At 42.8% G+C, this 20,434-nt stretch overlaps 1 protein-coding gene across 2 annotated transcripts in view; it reads right to left on the reverse strand.

Moving 5' to 3' along the window:
* Positions 1-1,328: 1,328 nt before the first annotated feature.
* The window catches only part of notch3 (notch receptor 3), an 83,404-nt gene continuing 64,298 nt past the window's right edge, over positions 1,329-20,434 (reverse strand). For both annotated transcript variants that reach the window (XM_060942575.1, XM_060942574.1), the window contains 7 exons: positions 20,070-20,295; positions 19,896-19,986; positions 16,544-16,712; positions 14,118-14,422; positions 6,169-6,316; positions 5,912-6,009; positions 1,329-5,791 (listed from right to left, as the gene is read on the reverse strand). In XM_060942575.1, coding sequence (XP_060798558.1) covers positions 4,355-5,791; positions 5,912-6,009; positions 6,169-6,316; positions 14,118-14,422; positions 16,544-16,712; positions 19,896-19,986; positions 20,070-20,295 — 2,474 coding nt within the window. In that variant the 3' untranslated portion in view covers positions 1,329-4,354. The remainder of the gene's footprint in view (positions 5,792-5,911; positions 6,010-6,168; positions 6,317-14,117; positions 14,423-16,543; positions 16,713-19,895; positions 19,987-20,069; positions 20,296-20,434) is intronic.

Here is a 20,434-nt window from a genome sequence, read left to right on the forward strand (position 1 = left end):
CTTACGCACAGAGATTCTTCCAGATTCTCTGAATCTTTTGATGATATTATGCACTGTAGATGATGATATGTTCAAACTCTTTGCAATTTTACACTGTCGAACTCCTTTCTGATATTGCTCCACTATTTGTCGGCGCAGAATTAGGGGGATTGGTGATCCTCTTCCCATCTTTACTTCTGAGAGCCGCTGCCACTCCAAGATGCTCTTTTTATACCCAGTCATGTTAATGACCTATTGCCAATTGACCTAATGAGTTGCAATTTGGTCCTCCAGCTGTTCCATTTTGTACCTTTAACTTTTCCAGCCTCTTATTGCCCCTGTCCCAACTTTTTTGAGATGTGTTGCTGTCATGAAATTTCAAATGAGCCAATATTTGGCATGAAATTTCAAAATGTCTCACTTTCGACATTTGATATGTTGTCTATGTTCTATTGTGAATACAATATCAGTTTTTGAGATTTGTAAATGATTGCATTCTGTTTTTATTTACAATTTGTACTTTGTCCCAACTTTTTTGGAATCGGGGTTGTAATATATCAGTCCATATGTCAAAGCAGTGGCCATAAACGCGATTCGTTGAGACCTGTGCGAGACATCGTAGGACGGAAGTAAAACGTACACCGGAAATCAAAGCGACCAACATCTGCCAACGTTGTCAAAAAACGCGTGCACCCTTTTTCGAATGCTGACGTAATCAAGCCGGAAGTTTTGTTTGTTTTGATAACAATCTGGAAAGTTTGAAATAAGTCTGCAGTAATCGTCATTTAATCTCGTTTTTGTGCAATACTTCGTTTGGAGAACAGTTTTCAAAATGGCGGCACTGACACCTGGCTGACACTTCACGTTTCGAAGTCTCGCACAAGTCTCGTGAAGATCGCGCGGATAAGCGACGCCTGCCATGGACCAAATGAACTAAATTCAACATGGCTAAGAACCGAATAGGCCGATAAGTACAATATCTAATTGCAATTAGTTGCCAATACGAGTCACGATATAAGGTTACTAAAACCGAAAACGTAATTGAAAAACACGTTAATTAAGAAATAAAGCAAGTTTAAAAATGACTTCAGTTCCCCTTTAAAAACAAATCAGTAAGCTAAAAGCAAGTGTAAAATATTATCACTGACTAATAATCAAATTGTTTTTACTGTGAAAGCATGAGGACTGTAGATTTAAATAATTATATGTTTTCAAAAAACTTGTTGATTTATTCATTATTCTTTTTATCCATATGAATTACACCTGCTACAAGCAGGACCGTTTATAAAAGCCAGCGGTGCACAAGTGTGTTTGTGTGAAAGCACGCAATAAAGGACACGTGACAGAAATGTAGTTCTACTGTTTTATTAGAAGTAACTTATTTTACAACTTTATGCCTGTAAAAAGAAACAATGTGAAAAAGTTTTTATATACAATGATTTTTAAACTACTTTTAAACAAGTATAGGAATTAATAATAAACACAGAAAAATATCTATGGCTGTTCTAGTAATGCGAGACCAATATATAATCAGTCACATCCTCGGTTTCAAAAGAAAAAAAAAAGAAAAGAAAAAAAAACGCTAATAGAAGGTACATTTACTTTTTGTCTTTTTTTTTAGTACATAATCATTTCATTTTTTTTTAGAAACATTAGACTTCTCTTACACAAATAAATCTAAACGAGACAACCGTATGTACAAAAGAAAATGCTGGAATTTCAAAATGTCCAGAGCGCTGAGGAAGACTGAAACCTATTGCATTAAAAAAAAAAGAGGATTTAAAAGATTAGCACTTTTTTAAAACAAAAAGAAACAAAACAAAAAAAACTGAGGTCCCAATAGATTTAACAAATATATTCCCAAACCCACAAACACACTGAACACACCATTCACTCACTCAGTGTGTGTTGAAGTGAATCCTGCTTTGAAATGGAAGGACGAATGCAAATATTTCTTCTGAAATATTTTACAAAAACAGGCATCCGGATTTGGCTTCGAAAACGTGGACAAACATCGAATCTGAACTACTCCAGCCATACGCTGTGGGAACAGAAATAGATTTTACACTTGGGATGGGATTTTCCAGAGAAATGAGCGCCTGTACCTGCAGCTGACGGCAGGGGGCAGCGCTACATAGCAGCGTTCATTCCACTGGCGCGTTCAGGCCGCGCAGGACAGACGCCATCCTCCAGGCCGGTTGGGTGGAGGCTGCTAGAGATGCAGACTACACTGCATGCTATATAACACCTCCCTGAGGAGTGACAGAGCGCTAGCAGCCCACAAGCCACCTCTTCGGACCTTCGCACACCCCTCGTACGCACAAGCACAGTTCAGATGACTAACTCGGCAAGTTGGCCTTGAATATGATCGGACCGTACCATATAAAAATGAGCCAACGGGGGGGGACGACAAAATGTAGAAAAGAAAAAAAGTACCAGGGGTCAGAAGATAACTGAGAAAAGTCTTCTGGTTGAGTTGAGAAACTGGAATTATGGGAAATGATGAAGGGCTCTGGTTGGCAGTGATATAGAGGTGTCGCTGTGAAGCGACAGGAAGCAGCAGCCTATAAAAACACAGCTTATCATGTCATCATGATGTCCCAAAGGTAACCAAGGTTATATAACGTACAGAATAAACAACATTAAAAACATCAAATAAAATTTATACAACCCCAAAGAAACAAAAAAAAAAAACCCAGACAGACTAAAAGGGCAGCCAGTGAGTTTATAAGTGACTTCGGAACGAAAGCTAAAGGAAGGGAATGAGAAGTGGGCCCTTTGTGGGCTCGGTTCTATCAAAATGAACACTTGGACGCTGGTGTGTTTTACTATAAGCGATAAAATTCCCCAACAGCAGCTATCAATTTAAATCTTACACGCTCGGCCTTAGAAGTGCTTCAGAAATGCCTTTCGACATTATTGCCCCACATAGATAGATAGACAGACAGAAAGAGAGGGCGTGAGAGAGAGAGACGGACGGGGGACAGGGACAGAGCGAGACAGATGGACAGCGAGAGAGAGAGAGAGAGAAGGACCGGGACAGAGAGAGAGAGACAGACAGACAGACAGATGGACAGAGAGAGAGAGATGGACAGAGAGAGAGACAGACGAAGAGAGAGACCCACAGATAGATGGACAGAGAGGGAGACAGATGGACAGAGAGAGAGGGAGAGATAGGGGGACAGGGACAGACAGACAGAGAGAGGGAGAGCAAGAGAGACAGATGAGGAGACAGACACAGAGAGAGAGGGGGGACAGGGACAGACAGAGGGAGACAGACAGATGGACAGAGAGAGAGAGAGAGACAGACGAAGAGAGATACCCACAGATAGATGGACAGAGAGGGAGACAGATGGACAGAGAGAGAGAGAGAGAGATGGACAGAGAGAGAGAGAGAGACAGACAAAGAGAGAGACCCACAGATAGATGGACAGAGAGGGAGACAGATGGACAGAGAGAGAGAGAGATAGGGGGACAGGGACAGACAGACAGAGGGAGAGAGAGGGAGAGCAAGAGAGACAGATGAGGAGAGACACAGAGAGAGAGGGGGGACAGGGACAGACAGAGGGAGACAGACAGATGGACAGCGAGAGCGAGACAGACAGACAGATGGACACAGAGAGAGAGAGAGAGAGTACTCCTACGGAATGTATTGGTTCACTGTAGGTCGGTTCATCAAATTAAAACACATCACTAACTTAAACAATTTCAACATGGCTAGGAAAATCTGTGACACCAATTTAGCGGAGTAACACTGGCCTAAATAAATAATACCACGTAAAAGAAGTGATGTGTCCAGCTCTTTCTGTCTGTAACTCAAAATATATGGGCGAAAAGATGAAAGAAATCAATCACAAGCCTGTTCCAAGTTGTTGTAACAATCACACGCACAAACAAGGAGTGTAACAGCGCTGAGAAGTGGAGACAGACAGAGCGAGACGACGACCACCAGGCAGGTTTAGAGGAATGCGTCGAGACAATAAATAAAAAAACAAATAAACAAAAAAAACAAAGAAAGAAAGAAAGGATTTTCCTTCAACTTTTCTCTTAATCTACTTTTTAAAAAGTTTGTTAGTGTCAGCAAAAGCGTCCCCAAGTCTTTGAAATGAAAGACGTGGTTTTTCTTCTTCATATACTTTTTAATAATAAAAAACACACACACGAGTCCATCTGTGACAGAACGTCTTACTTCATTAAATTGTCTTTTTTTTTTTTTAAGACAACACGATTTTCCCTTTACTCATTTTCTCTGCAGACAACACCTGGCAGACTGTCCAATCAACAAATGCCGAGTCAATCCTCATCCAATTAAAATCTTGGAAACGGGCTGACGTATTTAAAAAAAAAAAGAACGAGACACTCCTGGAAGTTCTGCTCACGCGAACACCTGCATCTTTCCACTGGATTCGGAAGCGTGAGGAATTTGGGTGTGGGAAGAGGCGGGTGCAGAGACTGTCGGACTTGGGGTGGAGTCAGACCAATCGGAAACGCAGTGAGGGGAGGGGCTAGACCATGGCTCTGGAGACTCGGGGGATGGAGTAAGGTAGGGGTGCTCATTGGGCACGTGAAGGTAATGCTTGGGTGTGGCATCGATGGCGGAGGTGTAGCTGCGTTGGGAGGGCGGAGTGGGGTAATCCTCCAATCCTGCACTGGTGGTGCTGCTACTGGCCTGCACTGGGGGAGCCTGGGAGACCTGTGGAGGAGGAGCCTGACTCTGTGAGACTGCAGGGGTTTGGGGTGGTGGTTGCTGGGGCTTCTGGGATTGCGCCTGACTCTGCTGCGCTTGCTGGTAGAAGGGTTGAGGAGGCTGCGGGGTCGGAGGCGTCGAGGTACTCAGGCTCGCCAGGGCCTGCTGGTTGGTAAGGCCGTGAGTGTGGAGCTGCTGCTGCTGCTGCTGTTCGGCGATGGAAGGCAGCTTGACCGGGCTGATGGTGGGCGTACTGGAGACTGGTGTCGGCTGCAACATGGGCTGCTGGGTGTTACGGAAAACCTGCTGCTGGTGCATGAGTACAGTGGCAGGCTGCATCGCACCGGGTGTCCCTGGGTGCACCATGTTCACCATAGACTGGGTGCACTGTGGGGTCTGTGGTGCACGGTTGTGCCAGTCGAACGGCACGCTCACGGGGCTCACCATGCCCATGCCCAGGCTCATCTGGCCAGGGTTGAGAGTGTAGGTGTGGGTGGCTTGACTCAGCTCATTCAAGCCAGCTAAGGAAACGGTGAAAGGACCACCAGCATCCATCATACCGCTGTGCACCATTGGAGTACTGGGCACCGAGTGGAAGATCCCTGGAGAGGGCATAGCAGCCGGAGACGCTGGGTTAGTGACGTAGCCGGCGTTACTGGCACCACCGCGTGGCGAGTCCAGCGAGTCCACAGGCGACAGCGTCACTGAACTGTCCAGCAGCGCACTCTGCATGTCCAGCGTCAGCTTCTTGTTCCGTGCCTTCGCAGCGTCCTTTAGATTGCTCCCATGCTGTCCGGCTATTCCTTTGGCACCTGGCCGGCGGTTTTTCTTGCCCTGTGGTGTGTTCTTCAGACTCGGCAGGAAGCTGCCCGGTGGACACATGAGTGGCGAGAGAGCATGGCCGCCTGCTAGGTGGTGTCCTGCACCGGCGTGGCTCTGCGGGCTGCGCACCGTGTTGTACTCGTCCAACAGCTGCACGATGTCGTGGTGCATGCGCTCCTGAGCGATATCACGAGGCAGCCGGTCCATGTGGTCTGTAATCTCGCGGTTGGCGAAGTGGGCCAGCAGCACCTTGACTGCCTCACAGCTGCCCTCCCTCGCAGCCAAGAAGAGTGGCGTCTCCTCCTGAAGAACAGAGAAGTCTGAGTTGAGTTAAATTATTATAAACAAGCAAACATGCCACGCATGGGAAAGGTAAAAAGCTGTTGGCGGATTGTGGCTGACGGGATCACTGGGCTACTCTACCTTCAGGTCTTGCATGTCTTTATTGGCTCCGTTCTTTAACAAGGCGATCGTGGCTTCAACGTTATTCACAGCTGCAGCCCAGTGCAGTGCAGATTTACCTGGATGAGGACACAAACATGAACACGAATATGAACATCGTGTCAAATGCACCTTAAAGCTTTTTACGTTACTGTATTGAAGATACAATGAAAAAAAAAACAAACAGTACGATGCAAAGGATGTGGAGGAAAAACGTGTGAAAGTGGAAGTGAACTTACCGAGTTCGTCCACAGCGTTAACATCAGCGTGGCAGGTGATGAGCTCCTCCACCATGCCCTCCACTGCCAACCGAGCAGCCAGGATAAGAGCTGTGGAGCCGTCGTACATGCGTGCATCCAAATCTGTCGCCCGTGTCCGGATCAAAATCTGAAAAGAGCAGAATGTCAATGACGTAGCAGCTCATCTGGCCCGCCATCAAAATAACCATGACGACCAGAACATCAAACAGAACTGAAATGTGACGATGTGAGAGAGGCCCGACGTCCATGACTAATTTACAACAGGAACATCAACAAAGGACTAAATTCTGTTCACCCGAAGGAAGATCGACCCAAAACATCGATCAGAACTGAATTCGTACGATAAATGAGAGGAGATACAATTCTAGTCAGAAGAAAATGTGTGAAGTTGACCTAATTACTCATTTGTTAGCAAAAAATTGACAATACAGTGACCGAGTTTTCTGCAGAAGGTCTAGTTCTTTCGAATAAATCAATCAGAACTGAAATCCGTTCATTAATTCAGGGAGGAGATACGATTTCATGGAAAATAAACTAAGTTGTAAACAAATTGTTTACAACAGAAAAATCAATAAACAAACGACCAAGTTTTGTTCCCCGAGGGAAGATCTACCCAAAACATGGAACAGGGGTGGGTTTCCCAAAAGCATCGTAGCACAAAGATCATCGTTAAATGGTAGAGCGAGCATCACAATGAACACTCTCTCTCCTAGTTAAGGCTACGTTTACATTAGACCGTATCTGTCTCGTTTTCTTCGCGGATGCACTGTCCGTTTACATTAAACCACCTGGAAACGCCGGGAAACGGGAATCCGCCAGCGTCCACGTATTCAATCTAGATCGTGTCTGATCCGGTGCTGTGTAAACATTGAGAATACGCGGATACGCTGTGCTGAGCTCTAGCTGGCGTCGTCATTGGACAACGTCACTGTGACATCCACCTTCCTGATTCGCTGGCGTTGGTCATGTGACGCGACTGCTGAAAAACGGCGCGGACTTCCGCCTTGTATCACCTTTCATTAAAGAGTATAAAAGTATGAAAATACTGCAAATACTGATGCAAATACTGCCCATTGTGTAGTTATGATTGTCTTTAGGCTTGCCATCCTTCCACTTGCAAGTGGTAAGTGATATGCACTGGGATCTCACACACAGCAGCTCAGTCCCGAATCGTGGCTTGTGCACTTCACTCGCGCGCTGTGTGAGCTGCGCAGGGCCGGAGTGCGCACCCTCCAGAGGGCACTCGCTGTTCAGGGCGGAGTGATTTGGAGCGCAGGATGCCTGCGGAGCTGAGCGTATCCGTGTATTGGTGTTGCTGTGTGCACGGCTAACGGTTTTAGTGTAAACACGAATCGTTTTAAGAACGTTAATCTGATGATCCGCTGATTCGACGTAATGTAAACGTAGCCTAAGATGCTCTTAGCGTTAATAGGCTTTTGGGAAACCAACCACACAACTGAAATCAGAAAGGAGATACAATTCTAGTGAAGGGTCCGAAAACTTGTTAAGGTGACCTAATTAGCAGTTCGTTGGCGAAAATTTGACAATACAGTGACCGAGTTTTGTGCAGAAGGACTCGTTCTTTCAAACAAAACGATCAGAACTGAAATCCGTTGAGAACTGAGGGAGGAGATATGATTTAAAGTTGTAAACAAATTATTTACAACAGGAAAATCAACAAACAAACAAACGACCAAATTTTGTTCCTCAAGGAAAGCTCGACCCAAAACATCAATCAGAACTGGAATTAGATGAGAAATTAGAGAGGAGATACAATTCTAGTGAGAGGCCTGGAAAATTCATTAATTTGGCCTAATTAGTAACTCGTTAGCAAAACAACGACCAAGTTTGGTGCGGAGTGATGAGTTCTTTCAAACAAAACAGTGGGAACGGAAATCCATGGAGATATGATCGGAGCAGATACGATGTAACTGAATTGTGGACGACGGACGCCACGCCATGGCAGCAGCTCTTTCCCTTACAAAAAAGAAGTTTATTCAAGTGTGCGTCTAGTATACTTCTTCTAAACTAAAAATAAGCGTATACTCTCAGTTTACTTTTTATTTACTTATCAGAGATATACTCAATAAAGTTATACATAAGTATACTTGGCTTATACTGAAAAGTATATAGAAAAGTCTAAGTGTATTAAGCTTATCCTTAAACTTTTCATCAGGATATACTTAAAGTGTAATAAAGTATTAAAATATTTGTGCCTTATGTTTACGTGTACTTGCCCTGTAGTCGTGCTTATCCTTTTGATAGTAGCCTATAAAATACTTCTTTTTCACACATATTAGCTTCATTGTGATATACGGCAGCATGTTTTAAATCCCATCTTTTTAACCTACACGTACAGTGGCAAAGAACTTGTAGTTCACACATTTCATAGTTCAGACATTTGCAATATTTCTTCCGCCTTTGCACTAGTTGTGTCACTGCTCTTTGCTGGGTTAGACAGCATTGTTGACTCTAAGTTATGTCTGTGGTTCCACAAAAGGTTTTTTTTTTTAATTTCTCCCGAGTGGGATAATTACCGTACTTTTTTTAAATTTATTTATTCTTCTTAAAGCTTGGATGTCAATTTCAGTTGTAACGAAGTATATTTACTTGAGTACTGACTTAAGTACACTTTTTGAGTATCTGCACTTTACTTGAGTATTATTTTCTTTGTAATCTTATGACTTTAACTTCACTATATTTGAAAGGAAAATATCGTACTTTTTACTCCACTACATTTCTATCAAGGTCCTCGTTACTCGTCACTATGAAGCAGCTTTGAATGTGGATATATATATATTTTTTCTAAAACGTGATTGGTTTTTTTCGCAGGTGACACTGATACCCCTTTTCCACCAAATCAGTCCCAGGGCTGGTTCGGGGCCAGTGCTGGTTCACAACTCGTTCAACTTGCGAGCCAGCTGAGAACCAGTTTGCTTTTCCATAGCTCGCGTTGCTAAAGGAAGCCACGTCATTACGTCGCTGTATACATCAGTTACGTCGCTACATTTGAATAAACCTTGGCACGAATATCGAAGCAAAAACAACATGGAAGAAGCAGCAGCAACAACAACAATAATAATAATGGATGACTTCGCGTTTGTACAGCTGCTGCTTCTCGTCGCTTAAAAATGGCGATCTTTTGTGGTCTTGTTATTGTTGTTGGTCTTAACTCTGCGCCCCCCGCTGACGTAAGCGGTTCTTTCCTCTGGCCCAGCAGAGAGTTGGTGCTAGCCTGGAACTGGTTTTTCTAGCCAGTTCTTTGTCAGTGGAAACAGAAAACCCGGTTCCAAACTAAGCACTGGCCCCGAACCAGCCCTGGAACTGCTTTGGTGGAAAAGGGGCATGAGACAGCCGATCAGTAATCACTAGCGTCACATCACGTCCATAGACTATAAAATCAAGATCAGTGATTTCTCAACAGCATTATTTGAACACGATCAGTTAACGGCAAAATGGAAGGAGGCGGTTCTTCTGGATGCACACACCCATGGCCCATGAACCCATGTTTCAGTTTTCTGAAAGGATTAAAGATTCGTTTTGTTTCAAATATTTGCTTTGTTTACCTAAAACGAACCACATCACAGCCTATAAAAACTCGCCATCTGACCTGCGGAAGCATATTGAGGGATGTAAACGTTTTATTCCAAGAGAAAGCTTGCAACGAAGTTGTCTGTGCTTTTAGAGCTAGTGATAACGTTGCAATAGCTATGCAGTCTGGTTAGTCAAATGACTTTCTATGGATTTGCCCACCAAGTTACCGTAGCCTTGTCCACGGCTAACATTAACACATAGTGAGTTAACTTGGATGCTGTTAGTTAGCATGTAAAAACGGAGTTATGCTAACACGAATAACGTTAACTTATCTGAAGTCCTTTAGAGAAATGTTTTAGCATAATCTTGCCAAATAAACAGAATGTAGAAATCTTTCTTTTCTAGTAGCGTTAGCTACCCAATATGATTTCGAGTTTGAAAAGTGTTTGCTAGCATGTCAGGTGGAGTTTCACGGACTAGCTCGCTTAACCTTAAACCACCATGATGGCGCAGTATGTGTTTATTTTGTGAATTCACATTTCTGTCTTTGGTAACAGCATTAGGTTTTGTAAGCGTTGCAGCAATAATACAACAATGCGTTGACAGAAAATGTATTTTTAATACTTAAGTATTTTTAAAAGCAAATACTTCAGTACTTTAACTGAAGTAAAAAATTGACTGTATAACTTTCACTTGTATCAGAGTAACATTTGACCAGTGGGATCTGTACTTCGACTTAAGTAATGAAGTTGGGTACTTTGTCCACCTCTGGTTTTTGAGCCATTCTACCGAATTGGTGCCATTTCCATCCCTAGAAAATTATATGTATAAATGCACATAAAAAATGTACTTTAAAATACATTTCCTTATTACGCAGAATGTCCTGCACATTGACCTGATTTCAAATTTAGGATATAATAAAATTTAAGGATTAATAAAAACTACCTAAAACACTGAAAAACAGCATGTGTTACCTGTCCCCGCACTCTATTTCATAGTTAAGTATAAAATTATTATGATTAAAATCCTTCAGAAACAGTATTTCTTTTGCACTGTTGTGTGACTCCATATCCTATCCATGGTTTAAATATATTTTTTTCATAAGAAATCCACAATATCTTAGTTAAAATACACATTTTAGTCGTGTCCCTGGGTTTTCACTCAGTCCTGTTACCCAAACATATTACCCCATCTGACAAATTTGGAATATTCCATAAATCACATGCTCAACAGGAAGTTACATCAGTTGTGTCTTCTGAAGGCCATGGGAAGACCAAAAGTTAGTTCTCTCATTTACTTTTCTGTATATTTGATGATTTTTTAACTCTGAATGATAAGGTCAATGTCAACATACTGTTACTTAAATTATTTCTTAGATGATATTTGTTTATTTTAAAATTACAGATTTTTGGTAAATCACTAGAATGTGCCAAGTGTGGTTATGCTATTAGCGATGACGCCATGTGGCTTAATTCCATGTATTAGCTAATCCTAGGCTAAAAACTCAGTCCTGTTACTTTCAGAGTTTTGGTAACAGGACTGAAAAAAAAATGTAGCCATCTTTGACTTCCAAACCTTGTAACGTAGCCTGAAGTTGACCAATACACATTTTGAATAGTTAAATATGTGTGTTATTATAATCAGTGTTGAAAAGATATAACAAATTAAGTTTAATTTGGGAGTGGTACAACAAGCAAATGGCACCCATTCGGTGGAATGTCCCTTTTATACTTTGGCGTTTAATACAATGTTGCTTTACATTTTGATTTTTAAAGAAAATGAATATGTTCTTAATCCTGAGTATCTGTTGTTATTTTGTGAATTCTTACCTTTATAAATTCATTGTAACTTAAGGTACAAAACACAAAAGTTGTCTACTGGTAGTGTGCATGAGGTAAGGGTTCGGGCTAGAAAACTAATAGTGTACCTAGAAGGGTAATTGCAGTAAACTTCAAAACTAAAAAGTGGACGAGATGTATATAACCAGTAACTAATGGTATATTTCCAATATGCTATAAAGTATACTTTAATAAACTAAAAAGTGGACTTGAAGTGTGTAACGAGTAAACCAGTAATATATTTCCAGTAGACTACAAAGTATACTACAGAGTAAACTAAAAAGTGGACTAGAAGTATAAAACAAGTAAACTCATAGTATATTTCCAGTAGACTATGAAGTATGCTTTTGTAAACTAAAGTGTGGACTACAAGTATAGACCCTTCCCACGTGACATCACGACAAACGCGGCCGCCATTTTGGACATGAACTACCAGTAGTCTACCACAGCCAACAACGAGGAACGACGGCGAAGCATCGAAAGGAATATAGCCATCAAAGAAAGTTTTTACTTTCAGCAAGACTTCCATCATGCCATTCTATCGTTGTGCACCTGGATGTAGTAACCATCAACACACAAGGCAAGATTTATCATTTTATCGGATCCCGACAGATGCTGACCGACGGAGAAGATGGATGGTCTCTAAAATATTGGCAAAATGATGTTTATTGACATAGCAATCGTGTGTAACGGGAAGCATTTGCATATCCGAAGTGTTGTGTTTACATCAAAGATAAAATAAACCGATATGACAACGACTGCTGCTGCCAGGTTGGGGACACAAACTAGTAGAAAGGAAGTGTGCCAACAGACTTCCTTTGTGGTCGATTCTGCTTTAAGGTAAGATGCATTTAATTATTCGTCTGCTGTGGGTTTGGAATCGGTAGCCTGAGCGATTCGTTCATGTTTGTGGTGCCATTTGTTTGTTGACGCGTGTTGAAATGGAAGATTGGTTGTTGACCTGATTTCCAGTGATGCTTTAGTGCTGCTGTGGATCAGATGTGTTGAGTAGCCTGACTGTTTTTTTTTTCTTGCGTGTGGTATCATTGTTGACGCGAGGTTGTTTTTTGAACATGCCAATGCGGACACGATTTCCCCTGATGAGTTATGACTTCAGACGCGATGCGTGTGTGGAGTCCGCGTGATATGTGCGCAAGATAGGCTTCTCATGTGTTTGGAGATCCGCGCTCTGAGACAAGCGCAAGCACCCCCCCCAAGGGAAAAAAAGGGACCCCCCGAAAATATCGGCATAGTTCGAACACTGGGTTGGAGAAAGTAATGGCAAATAGTGAGTGCACAAACCATAGAAGGTAAACTGTACACAGCGTCAGGGCAGTGTGATGGTATGTCTACTTTTAGATTGTGTTAGCTTATCAATGAACACACTCGTCACTCGACGAGTTTCACGTCTTTACGACGGATACTTAAATGTGTGTTAGGTATTATTGTTGCAGTCTAAGCAGTCATTGTAGCAGCTAGATGAGCGAGAACCGAAAGGGTCTGTGCCATAAACCGTTTTCTTCATGTCCAAAATGGCGGTCGTGTTTACGAAGGTCACGTGAGTGAAAAGGGTCTATAGAACGAGTAAACTATTAGTATATAAGTTTACTTGTGGCATACTTGCAGTAGAAAATTAAAAAAAAAATGCTAGCTGTATACTCAGAGTTTACTTCTCTTAGACTCAAAGTATACTTTTTATAAACTAAAAGTGGGCCAATTTAGTCCCAAGAAATATTAGATTAGTTTACTTACAAATATACTGTAAGTACACTGATATCAGTATACTTGGTACACAAAAGTATACTTAAGGAAATATGTTTTAACTTTACTTAAGTATACTTAATAAAATGAACTTGAAGTATACCGTACTTCTTTTTGATAAGGGTTGGCCTTATGGTCAGATGAGCTAAAAAGGGGACTTGTGTTACAACACCACATTTTTCAGGAGTACAAACAAGCCTTCTGTAAACTCTAGTGAAGGATGTAGGATCTAATCCATGCACGGATACTCATCTCATCTCATTATCTCTAGCCGCTTTATCCTGTTCTACAGGGTTGCAGGCAAGCTGGAGCCTATCCCAGCTGACTACGGGCGAAAGGCGGGGTACACCCTGGACAAGTCGCCAGGTCATCACAGGGCTGACACATAGACACAGACAACCATTCACACTCACATTCACACCTACGGTCAATTTAGAGTCACCAGTTAACCTAACCTGCATGTCTTTGGACTGTGGGGGAAACCGGAGTACCCGGAGGAAACCCATGCGGACACGGGGAGAACATGCAAACTCCACACAGAAAGGCCCTCGCCGGCCCCGGGGCTCGAACCCAGGACCTTCTTGCTGTGAGGCGACAGCGCTAACCACTACACCACCTGCACGGATACTGATTTCCTGATTATGCACTTATTTTTAGAGCTTTCTACATTTGTCTTTTCTGCTCATTCTAGTTATATTCAGCGTTTCGTAAATCAAAACTCAGCCCTTCCCTTCTGTACTTTACCCTTAAACACAATACAGAAGGCAACACTTTACTGCTAGCAGTCTGATCTACCTGGAAGACTCCCTGAGCATCAGCAGCCACGGCAGCGTGTAGAGGTGTGCGACCCGTGTTGTCCTGCGCGTTGGCATCAGCTCCGGCGTCCAGCAGGCGTTTGGCAGCATCGGCGCGAGCGTATCGAGCAGCCAAGTGAAGAGCCGTTTCTCCGGTCCGGTCCGTCTGGGCACCCAGTGATGCGCCCTGGTAGATGAGGTCTGATATGATGTTAGCTGAAGACTCCTCCGAGTCATCGTCTTCGGCCACTTCCTGCTCGAGTCCTCCACCGCAGAATGACGCCAGCATCAGTGGAGTAAAGCCATCTATAGAAACACACATGGGTTAGTTCTTCTATTCTATTGCAGGATATTTACAAACATCAAGATTTCATGTTGTGGAACAAATTAGCTCCTGTAATGTAAATTGCTCGCATTATAGCAGCTACAGTATTAAACAGTCGTTCCTTCACCAACCTTGATTTTTTTTCTTGCTTTTGAATTTATCATCAAGACAAAAAAACCTGCAGCTTTCATGTTAACAAAAAACTCCAAGGTCCTGAAAACCTTCGTGTGTTGAACAACTTAGTCACCATACAAACGATGGCATGTTTTTAAAAATCTGTTTACAACCCCGATTCCAAAAAAGTTGGGACAAAGTACAAATTGTAAATAAAAACGGAATGCAATAATTTACAAATCTCAAAAACTGATATTGTATTCACAGTAGAACATAGACAACATATCAAATGTCGAAATTTTGAAATTTCAAATGTCAAATATTGGCTCATTTGAAATTTCATGACAGCAACACATCTCAAAAAAGTTGGGACAGGGGCAGTAAGAGGCTGGAAAAGTTAAAGGTACAAAAAAGGAACAGCTGGAGGACCAAATTGCAACTCATTAGGTCAATTGGCAATAGGTCATTAACATGACTGGGTATAAAAAGAGCATCTTGGAGTGGCAGTGGCTCTCAGAAGTAAAGATGGGAAGAGGATCACCAATCCCCCTAATTCTGCGCCGACAAATAGTGGAGCAATATCAGAAAGGAGTTCGACAGTGTAAAATTGCAAAGACTTTGAACATATCATCATCTACAGTGCATAATATCATCAAAAGATTCAGAGAATCTGAAAGAATCTCTGTGCGTAAGGGTCAAGGCCGGAAAACCATACTGGGTGCCCGTGATCTTCGGGCCCTTAGACGGCACTGCATCACATACAGGCATGCTTCTGTATTGGAAATCACAAAATGGGCTCAGGAATATTTCCAGAGAACATTATCTGTGAACACAATTCACCGTGCCATCCGCCGTTGCCAGCTAAAACTCTATAGTTCAAAGAAGAAGCCGTATCTAAACATGATCCAGAAGCGCAGACGTCTTCTCTGGGCCAAGGCTCATTTAAAATGGACTGTGGCAAAGTGGAAAACTGTTCTGTGGTCAGACGAATCAAAATTTGAAGTTCTTTATGGAAATCAGGGACGCCGTGTCATTCGGACTAAAGAGGAGAAGGACGACCCAAGTTGTTATCAGCGCTCAGTTCAGAAGCCTGCATCTCTGATGGTATGGGGTTGCATTAGTGCGTGTGGCATGGGCAGCTTACACATCTGGAAAGACACCGTCAATGCTGAAAGGTATATCCAGGTTCTAGAGCAACATATGCTCCCATCCAGACGACGTCTCTTTCAGGGAAGACCTTGCATTTTCCAACATGACAATGCCAAACCACATACTGCATCAATTACAGCATCATGGCTGCGTAGAAGAAGGGTCCGGGTACTGAACTGGCCAGCCTGCAGTCCAGATCTTTCACCCATAGAAAACATTTGGCGCATCATAAAATGGAAGATACGACAAAAAAGACCTAAGACAGTTGAGCAACTAGAATCCTACATTAGACAAGAATGGGTTAACATTCCTATCCCTAAACTTGAGCAACTTGTCTCCTCAGTCCCCAGATGTTTACAGACTGTTGTAAAGAGAAAAGGGGATGTCTCACAGTGGTAAACATGGCCTTGTCCCAACTTTTTTGAGATGTGGTGCTGTCATGAAATTTAAAATCACCTAATTTTTCTCTTTAAATGATACATTTTCTCAGTTTAAACATTTGATATGTCATCTATGTTCTATTCTGAATAAAATATGGAATTTTGAAACTTCCACATCATTGCATTCTGTTTTTGTTTACAATCTGAACTTTGTCCCAACTTTTTTGGAATCGGGGTTGTACAACTAGCGGCCGCTGTGTAAGTCCCTGAGTAAGCTGTTACTATAGAAACGATACCATATTAGAACGAGTGCGTTAATAGAAACCTGTGATTTGTAGATGCACTACAGTCAGTGCTTCCGTTATAGAAAATGAATCGACACCTTTGAGAATCGGGTGCTGTATCAATCACCAATAACATCTGTAGGTTTTACTGATGAGCTGTACGCTATTTGTGTACCTGGTCCCCGCACGTTGACGTCCATACAGTCGCCATCGAATTCACCCTGCGGAGGTGTGAGGGCCATGGACGGTGGCATGCGGATGTCTGCGGCCGCCAGGTGGTGCTGCGTCCACTGCCTACTGTCCACGGCGTCCTCGCTGTCTGAGAGAATACTCGGCTCCTCCATCTGTAACACACACACACACACACAACTTTGTATTAGCAGAATCTTTGTTCCTGCTTCTCAGGAGCAGTTTCATATGGGTGTAATTTATGCTCTCATATATATCAGGATTATATCATTTTTTTTATTGACAACCCCACTTCCAAAACAGTTGGGATGCTGCGTAAACTGTAAATAAAAACAGAATGTGATAATTTGCAAATCATGGAAACCCTATATTTCATTGAAAATAGTACAAAGACAACATATCAAATGTTGAAACTGAGAAATTTTATTGATTTTTGAAAAATATATACATTTCAAAAAAGTTGGGACAGGGGCATGTTTACCACTGTGTTGCATCACCTCTACTTTTAACAACATTATGTAAACGTTTGGGAACTGAGGAGATCAACTGCTGTAGTTTTGAAAGAGAAATGTTGTCCCATTCTTGCTTGATATATTTGAGCAATTTCAGTTGCTCAACGGTTCAGGGTTTCCTTTGTCCTATTTTGTGCTTCATAATGCACCAAATGTTTAAAAGGGAGACAGGTCTGGACTGCAGGCAGGCCACTTTAGATTAGATTAGATTAGATTAGATTAGATTCGATTCGATTCACTTTATTCATCCCACATCGGGGAAATTCACGTGTTACAGTAGCAAGAAAATGTCAAACAGATAACAAATAAAACTGAAATAAAAATTAGACAAACGAAGGATTAAATACAGAGGGCTATTTGCATTATCTACCGTGAAAAAGTATAGAAAAATTGCCTTATTGAGAGGCTCGGAAAAAATTGCACATTACAAGTAGACTGTATATATACACACATATATACATAAATATAAGTATGCATAAAAATAGTTTAGGGCCTATATTATTGCACATAATTGCATCGATGAGAGATGGCAGAGGTAGTAGTGGTGCAGTAGTGCAAATATAACGACAAACAGGTTATTGGTGCTACGTTACAAGTTGTGGGTGTTATACAGTCTGACAGCAGCAGGTATGAATGACCTGCGGTATCTCTCCTTCTTACACTGTGGGTGTAGCAGTCTACTGCTAAACGAGCTGCTTAAAGCCCCCACAGCCTCATGTAGGGGGTGAGAGGGGTTATCCATGATTGAGGTCAGCTTGGCTAACATCCTCCTCTCACCCACCACCTCACTGGAGCACCCCGACTCTTTTACTATAGCGTCATGCAGTTTTAATATGTGCAGAAAGCGGTTTGGTATTGTCTTGCTGAAAGAAGGAAGGCCTTCCATGAAAAAGATTTTGTCTGGATGGCAGCATATTGCTCTGAAATGTGTATACATCATTCAGCATTAATGCTGCCTTCCTAGATGTACAAGCTCCCCATGTTATGTGCACTAATGCACTGTCATACCATCACAGATGCTGGCTTTTGAACTGTGCACTGATAACAAGCCGGATGGTCTCTTCTCCTCTTTAGCCTGGAGGACGTGGGGTCTATGATTTCCGAAAAGAATTTTTAATTTTGATTCGTCAGACCTCAGGACAGTTTTCCACTTCGCCTCAGTCCATCATAAAAGAACTCAGGCCCAGAGAAGGTGGCGGTGTTTCTGGATATTGTTTATATCTGGTTTTAACTTGCATTTGTGGATGCGGTAATGAACTGTTTTCACAGATGATGGTTTTCTGAAGCGTTCCTGAGCCCATACAGTGATTTCCACTACAGACATGTGTCTGCTTTTAATGCAGTGTCTTCTGAGGGCCTGAAGATCACAGGCATCCAGTGTCAGTTTTCATCCTTGTCTCTTGCATACAGAGATTTCTCCAGAGGGCGGCACGGTGGTGTAGTGGTTAGTGCTGTCGCCTCACAGCAAGAAGGTCCGGGTTCGAGCCCCGTGGCCGGCGAGGGCCTTTCTGTGCGGAGTTTGCATGTTCTCCCCGTGTCCGCGTGGGTTTCCTCCGGGTGCTCCGGTTTCCCCCACAGTCCAAAGACATGCAGGTTAGGTTAACTGGTGACTCTAAATTGACCGTAGGTGTGAATGTGAGTGTGAATGGTTGTCTGTGTCTATGTGTCAGCCCTGTGATGACCTGGCGACTTGTCCAGGGTGTACCCCGCCTTTCGCCCATAGTCAGCTGGGATAGGCTCCAGCTTGCCTGCGACCCTGTAGAACAGGATAAAGCGGCTAGAGATAATGAGATGAGATGAGATTTCTCCAGATTCTCTGAATCTTTTAATGATATTATGGACCATAGATGATATGATCCCCAAATTCTTTGCAGTTTTACATTGAGGAACGTTATTCTTAAATTGTTGCACTGTTTGCCCACGCAGTCTTTCACAGAACGGTGAACCCCTCCCCATCTTTACTTCTGAGAGACTCCGCCTCTCTGGGATGCTCTTTTTATACCCAATCATATTACTGACCTGTTGCTAATTAACCAAATTAGGTTTTTTTTTTTAGCATTACACAACTTTTCCATCTTGTTGCCCCGTTTCAACTTTTCTGAAACGTGTTGCTGACATCAAATTCAAAATGAGCGTATATTACAATAAATAAATAAATAAAAATCTCAGTTTCAACATTTGATATGTGGGCGGCACAGTGGTGTAGTGGTTAGCGCTGTCGCCTCACAGCAAGAAGGTCCGGGTTCGAGCCTCGTGGCCGGCGAGGGCCTTTCTGTGCGGCGTTTGCATGTTCTCCCCGTGTCCGCATGGGTTTCCTCCAGGTGCTCCGGTTTCCCCCACAGTCCAAAGACATGCAGGTTAGGTTAACTGGTGACTCTAAATTGAGCGTAGGTGTGAATGTGAGTGTGAATGGTTGTCTGTGTCTATGTGTCAGCCCTGTGATGACCTAGCGACTTGTCCAGGGTGTACCCCGCCTTTCGCCCGTAGTCAGCTGGGATAGGCTCCAGCTTGCCTGCGACCCTGTAGAACAGGATAAAGCGGCTAGAGATAATGAGATGAGATGAAATGAACATTTGATATGTTGTCTTTGTACTACTTTCAATGAAATATAGGGTTTCCATGATTTGCAAATTATCACATTCTGTTTTTATTTGCAGTTGACACAGCGTCCCAACTTTTTTGGAACTGGGATTGTAATTACATTTCCAACAGTCCTCACTTTAACGTGATCCGAGTCTGTAATAATTGGGACCGCTAGACTAAATACACTAAATGATAAACGACACCGTGTCTTTTCTCTCACTGTGGTAGACAACAAGAACTCACCTTCAGTCTCTTGGCCTCAGGACAGTCTGTGTCTATCCACTGGTCACTGTGGTCTCCCAGTAAGGACTCTTCCACCGTCTTTGGCATGTGCCTGAAGGACAAAGCAGACCTCCTTAACCCCTGTTTAATAAAGGTTTAATATCAGTGCTATTATGAGGGGAATAAAGCACGCACTTCATGCCTAGAGCGTCCTGTCCTACAGGTTCTCTGCGGTTCTTGTTACTGCTGGTGTCCTTCTTAAGGAAGAAGCCTTCGGGGAACCAGAGAGTGCTGTGTTCACGTTTGCGTCGGGCAATCAGCATTCCCACCACCATAATGACCATCAGGAAGAGCACCGCGACGCCGACTAGAAGCAGCTTTCCCCACTGAGGCATGTCATCCCTGGGAAGTATCTTCTCACCTGAGGGACAGACAGACAAAGAAAGATCACTCCAGTATAAAAAAAAAAGTTCAAGGCTTATGATGAGTAGCATGCTATAGATGCACAATGGTGCAACATAGGGAAAAAAATTAAAAAATTCAGGTTTATGTACTGAAAT

Source organism: Neoarius graeffei, chromosome 16 (assembly GCF_027579695.1).
Source record: "Neoarius graeffei isolate fNeoGra1 chromosome 16, fNeoGra1.pri, whole genome shotgun sequence".
Lineage (NCBI taxonomy): Eukaryota > Metazoa > Chordata > Actinopteri > Siluriformes > Ariidae > Neoarius > Neoarius graeffei.